Source organism: Diachasma alloeum, unplaced genomic scaffold (assembly GCF_001412515.2).
Source record: "Diachasma alloeum isolate Michigan unplaced genomic scaffold, Dall2.0 Dall_scaffold_00176, whole genome shotgun sequence".
Lineage (NCBI taxonomy): Eukaryota > Metazoa > Arthropoda > Insecta > Hymenoptera > Braconidae > Diachasma > Diachasma alloeum.
Window position 1 is genome coordinate 1,480,089 of NW_021680342.1, and position 6,057 is coordinate 1,486,145.

At 43.0% G+C, this 6,057-nt stretch overlaps 1 protein-coding gene across 3 annotated transcripts in view; it reads left to right on the forward strand.

Moving 5' to 3' along the window:
- LOC107036481 (protein dead ringer) overlaps nt 1-6,057 on the forward strand; it is a 112,926-nt gene that overhangs the window by 100,437 nt on the left and 6,432 nt on the right. For all 3 annotated transcript variants that reach the window (XM_015254487.1, XM_015254470.1, XM_015254478.1), the window contains exon 5: nt 5,524-5,707. In XM_015254487.1, the coding sequence (XP_015109973.1) occupies nt 5,524-5,707 (184 nt within the window). The remainder of the gene's footprint in view (nt 1-5,523; nt 5,708-6,057) is intronic.

Sequence of the window (6,057 nt, forward strand, 5' to 3'; positions counted from 1 at the left end):
CCCCCCCCCCCCCCAGCGGTGACGAAGCGAATCAAACCGCCTCATAAACGGTATCAAAGGAACCGAAGAGAGACCCGGTGAACACGTTTTAGTTATGCGATATTACACTGAGTCCCGTTGCTTTATTACTCCGCAATATTATTTCGAGGATTTTATTGTCGTCGTCTTCGCGGTTGGAAGCCCGTCCGAGTTATATGATGTAGTGAGTTTTTCCAATGGCCCACCCATGTAGAATATATCCGGATGGACAGCATCGACCTCCTCCTCTGGCGCACCCATTTTCTCAGTCTCCAATATCCTTTGTCTATCGACTCATCATATTTCCTTTTCTCCTTTTATGAATAAATATAATTTTATATTCTGTATCACGTACCTCGGGGGACCCAGGGATCAGACATTTTCGATTGTGTTGGCTCTACGGGTCTTGGATGATCAACAAGTGGTGGTAGTAGGTGGGCATAAGGGTGTGGATGATTGCCCCTCGAGATCACGCCTCGATTAGAAGCCAAATCCCCTCCCTGTGTGGCGCCACCACTAGACAAATCACGATTATCTCGTCTCATCCTTCTATTCATCTAGCGGCATTGTTATTTCCATTGTTAAGTCACGATGGATCGTCAAGACAAAAGAAAATGAAGAGAGAAAAATAAACGCTCAGCGTTGAATACTACTTTGGCCTGTCTCAAAGTGTCACATAAATTACACCAATATTTCCGCGAAATCCTAACAAGATTATAAAACGAGATTGTAACAGTCTGCATTACCACCCGTCCCTCCATACCACTTGCATTCAGCCTCGTACTGCTGTCTCTTCTTCAATCCCCTTTTGAATAGCATCAAGAGGGTAGATCTATTTATAATACGTTTGAATCTTGGTTGAGGCCAGCCGGTAAAGCAGTAAATGTCACGTGTATTTCATACCCAGGACTCCACCCCCTCTTGTTCCCTCCGTCTCGTATTATTTTTCTCTCTATCTTTTCTCTTTACAAAAAACAAGCCATCATCTCTTTCTCACACTCTCGCAGACACATGTAGGTAACAACAAACCGCCGCAATGCCAATTTCGCCTCTTTCAGCTCGGTTGATAATGCCGCTCCTTCTCCCGTCCCGGGCTAACAAAGTTAACCCCAGTTGAAGGGAAATAAAATGAACAGCAAATCATCGTTTCACAAAAGAGAGAAGCGTGTGGAATTCACCGATTCGTCTGGGTGGGTGGGAGGGTGAATATTCCACTCCTTAGCGTGAATGAAATTCGAACCTCTGGGCTCCTTCATTTCGCCAAGAATGATTGATACTCGAGCCCCCTCCCCCCAAACGCATTCGAATTTTCGGGAAACAATGGCTGTCTCGCTGCGGTCACTTCGCTGCGCGCGCACTGTAAATGGGTCCCATAATCGTCCGTAATGTCGGATTGCACAGTCGATAAATCCCAAAGCTCGGGGGCCAATATTCACCAGTTTATTCGATAGATTTTAGGGTCGTCACGCGAGTGATTCTTGGAAAAGTCGTTTCGCGCGCCCCAAATGCCTCGTATTATACACCCGGTGTATATACGAAGGCACAGACTTGGTCTTCGAATGTGTGTATATAGTTTCGGGTTAATAAAGGCCTCCGGGTCTCTTTTCGAGAGCCGATCGTTATTAGATTGGACACTCCCCCTCTATCTGTCTCGTGCACACCACGGCCATCACAATAACCCATAAAATGCAACATTTTGTTTCGTATACCAATTACCACTCGGCCACCTTGCCTCGCCCATGCCAGCCGGATGGGCGCGTATAGCCAATGCCCCATCATCTCTCTCCCTCTGGCTCATGTGCGCCAAAACGTTTGTATCAATTCGACATGATGACGAGTAATTCTACAATGGCCACCTGCAAATTGTCAACTTTACGATTGTCCCCGTTAGCAATAACAATTATTCGCGTTCCCCCCCCCCCCCCCAAAAAAAAAATCACTTGAATTCTTTCATTCATCTCTCTTCATTTCTGTGACCTGCTGGTCTTGTTCTGCGGATGGGGCCGTGGTGTATCACCTCAAAAACCCAAGAGGTTCAATGTGCAATGGCCACCGTGAGCATCTCTCTCGGTACCCGCAGCAGGACGCGGCGGCCATTATAAAAATAACTGCTGATTGGACGCCCTACCAAGAAAAGTCGTAATCGCCATCCTGAATGCTTCTTTTATCTCACTTCAAACGTCTCTTCACTCTGACAAACAATGAGAGAAATCCTCCCTCCCACCCCTCACCGCCACCTTGTCTCATCCTTCTTTTTCATGGATTTTCATTTCTCTCTTCATCCACCTCTGTCTCCACCTCACTTCTCTCATCGACAATTCCCATTCCACCTTCCAACTTCTTCAAGCCCCATTGGGTAAAAGGATTGAAATGAGAAAATAATAAAAATGAACAAAGATAGTCTTGGAAACTCAAACGTTATATTCTCCTCGCATACACCAAGCGTAACACTAAGTGCGAAGAAAGTGTATGTGTTTTATTTCCCGTCGTTCCATCCGCAACACCAAAGTCAGCACTTCGTAAAATTCTCTCTTGGCCATACGCCGCGAACTCTGTGTGGATGTATCCCTCTTGGCATTCGAATCACGTTTCGCGAGTATTTGCCATAAAAGCCTTCGTGTACTGGGATGGGGGGCGGAGGGGGGGGGGAATACTTGGATATGGCTATTGCGCGAGATTGTCTTGCAGACTAAAATTCATAAAACAAAATGCACAGAGTAAATAAGAATAAATTCCCCACCTCTATCTATTATAATCAATAACGGACAATTTTAATGTGCCAAGTTTATAAAATTCTAGTGCCTATCAGACAAGTTTTTCTGTAAATTTTCATTCAAATATTCACATTGAAAATACAGTGTGCAGGAGAATACAGTGGAATAATATTTCACGCTTGAATTGAACGATCTGCATTTAAAAATTTTCCGCGTAATGTTTCCAAGGTCCGCCATATCGCGTCTCTTCGTGTCTGTCCGCCATTTTAACCCCGTGGATGGACTTGAAGAGGGAGAAAGATGGTAATATAAATGCAGAGGGGAATGAAGAAGGGCAGAGAGGGGTCTCTTTATTGTTGCGTTCACTATAGGGACATTAAACTGGTTGCCGGGACGCGTATATCAACAATAATTGCAGGGCCAATAATAAAGCCAGAGGGGCGAAGGCCTCCTCGATAGCCCGAAATTGCTGGTTCCCCTACCCCGAGTGCACCTCTACCCCGCCAACAGTGTTTCGCGTTATTACCCCGCGCTGTATATTCGCTACGAGGTAAATATGGCGGGTTGTCTCGATGCAGGGCTCCCTTGCGTCCTCCATGACGGATAAACGATCCTCGTGATCCTTTTGCATATACCATGGCCTGTTTGTATATTCTCGCATTTCTTACCAATAGGTACAAACTCCTGTTACCGACGTACACAAAATCGTTTGTAAACTCGTAAAACTACGTCGCCCATCGCGTGATAGTCGCGAATTTGTTATTACTCTTGTTAACGCTGGGGGTCTATATGGGCGCAGGAATATAGACTGTTGGGTGGAGGAGTCGTAAAGTTTTTCTCTGTTGTGAAATAAAAGTTCCATTCGATTAACATTTCTTTCGAGGGATGCGGCAATTCTCTATTTTATTAATATCATTGTAATCTCTCGTGTTTTTGTTCAGTTGCGGAGATGAGTAGCCAAGTTATCTGCGGATAATTGAAGTTATTCATTTGTGGGAATAATAATTACAGTCCGCATGACGATATGGGGAAAGTGACATTTTACGCACGCTGAACTCCACTTCACACGCATTGGGGTGAAAAATAGCGTTCAACATTTGTGGGAAATGTGTTCTTTGACCCTTGGGAGGGGAGCACTCGCCTTCGGCGAGCGCTACGCTACTTTATACGTCTAAAATCACTTTTTGTCACTTGTGCGTCAGGTCAAACTTTACGCAAAATCCCACTTTCGCCACACACTGATTCATTTATTCCAAACGAGATTCGTTAACTATTATCGAACGGTAGAGTTGAATATTTAACGAATAGTTGACTTGAAAAGTGAAAATCGAGTCAAACAAGGCTCCTCAAATCGGCGTTTGTTAACTATTAACGAATGAACATTTGGTGAGACCGAATAGACCGTCGTCTTCAACCAAATCCATTCGCTAACAATAACCAATCCTTTCTATTAGTGCACATCGTGATGACAAATAGGGTTTGAAACTCGTGGGAAGTGTTCTTTGACCCTTGGGAGGGTAGTACGGGTAAAAAACACGTTTGCACACTCGTATCAATATAGGGGAGGGTGGGGTAAAATGGACACTTTAGACTTTGTTAGAATTATTCATAACTCAGAAACAAATTTATCAATTGAGCTCAGTTTAGGCTCGCCGCAAAGGGAAAGAATTGTTCTTTATATTGAAAAAAAAAATTATAAAATTTTATCAAAATTTCAACCCTTCATTAACAGTTTAAAAAAAGTCAAAAGTGTCCGTTTTACCCCAACCTCCCCTATACCATTTCCGCACTTGGATCGAATGACACTATTTACGCTGTTTTCGCCGGATGTCTGACCGAGTTGATCAAATTTGTGACGAGATTTTCCTGAGTTTTTTTATTTTTCAAAACTACAGCATTAAAATTATTTTGAAATTCACAATATATGTTGGTTTTCAATCTCGTTAATTTGAGTCCCCTCCGGCTGCGCCGGAGCACGGAAATTCCATTGAATATTTCAGAAATTACACTGATACAATTTTATTTAATTCGAGTAATATTTGCGGATTTTCAATGGATTGAGTCAAAACAATCGTTGCACGGAGAGAAATTTTCTAGAAAAATTCTAGTACGAGTACTGGAAAAAATTACAATCCACCGGTTGTGAAAAATTCTGGTGCTGTTAAGGTAAAATTTCTTGGTATTTCTGGTAAAATTTCTAAGGATTTCTGTGAAATTTTCACAGAAATACGGGGAAAAATTCACGTTTTCCCCAATAAAATTTCTTGTACCGGCACTGGAATTTTTACCTGGCCGTCACTTTGCGCCTCTTTTCCCGTGCTAGCACTAGAATTTTTCTAAAAAATTTCTCTCCGTGTGCCTGAAATTTCACAACTTCCAATAATTGGCATTGTTGAATGAACCCGACAATTCGAATCATAAATGGTGTACGTTAACATGAAAAAGGCGCACTTTGTCGCATCTATTTACCGCGTTTTTTACATTGTTCTCTTCACCCCTCCCATTCAAGCAAATGTTAGCTTGATTTCTTGATCTTTTATGCCGACGTTATCTTTCATACTATCGGAACAATTTTGCACTCAAAGTCTGAGAAATCCGACCAACATTACCGGAATATACATAACTCCAATACCACGAAAAATGGCCCTTCTCACAATTAGTCGTTGTTAAAAATGTCAAAATGACTTTCGTAAAATTTCTCGAGTAATTTTCTGACAGTCTACTGATAGAGTTATTTCCCAATCTATTTTTACGGTGACAACTAAATTCCCCTCTTTCCTCTGAATTTCAGGTACACCAATCAATCGACTACCAATCATGGCAAAATCCGTATTGGACCTCTACGAACTCTACAATTTGGTAATTGCTCGGGGCGGTCTCGTCGACGTAATCAACAAGAAACTCTGGCAGGAAATCATCAAGGGACTCCACCTGCCGTCTAGCATCACATCCGCTGCATTTACCCTGCGAACACAGTAAGTAAACTCCCGATTTTTGCACATTTCAGAAGGTGTTTCGTTGGCAATTCTACCCCGGTTCGAAAGAGAATAAATCAAAAATGTATGTCATACCGTGGGGGAAGGTGAATAATTGATACGAGTAGGCGTTGGCCTGTTTTAATACACACACTCGGTCGGGCGCCTTGTTGCACGAATGATGGATGTACTCGGGGCTTCCCGACAGAATGTCGGAGCGTGTCACACACAAACGCGTCTACCGAGTTATTTTCACTGGGCGACAGGGGTATGATCTCAAACTACCAACTTAATTCGTTTTATTCTTCTGGAGGTGTTTTCCATTTTCCTTTTTCACTTTTGCCCCCCCC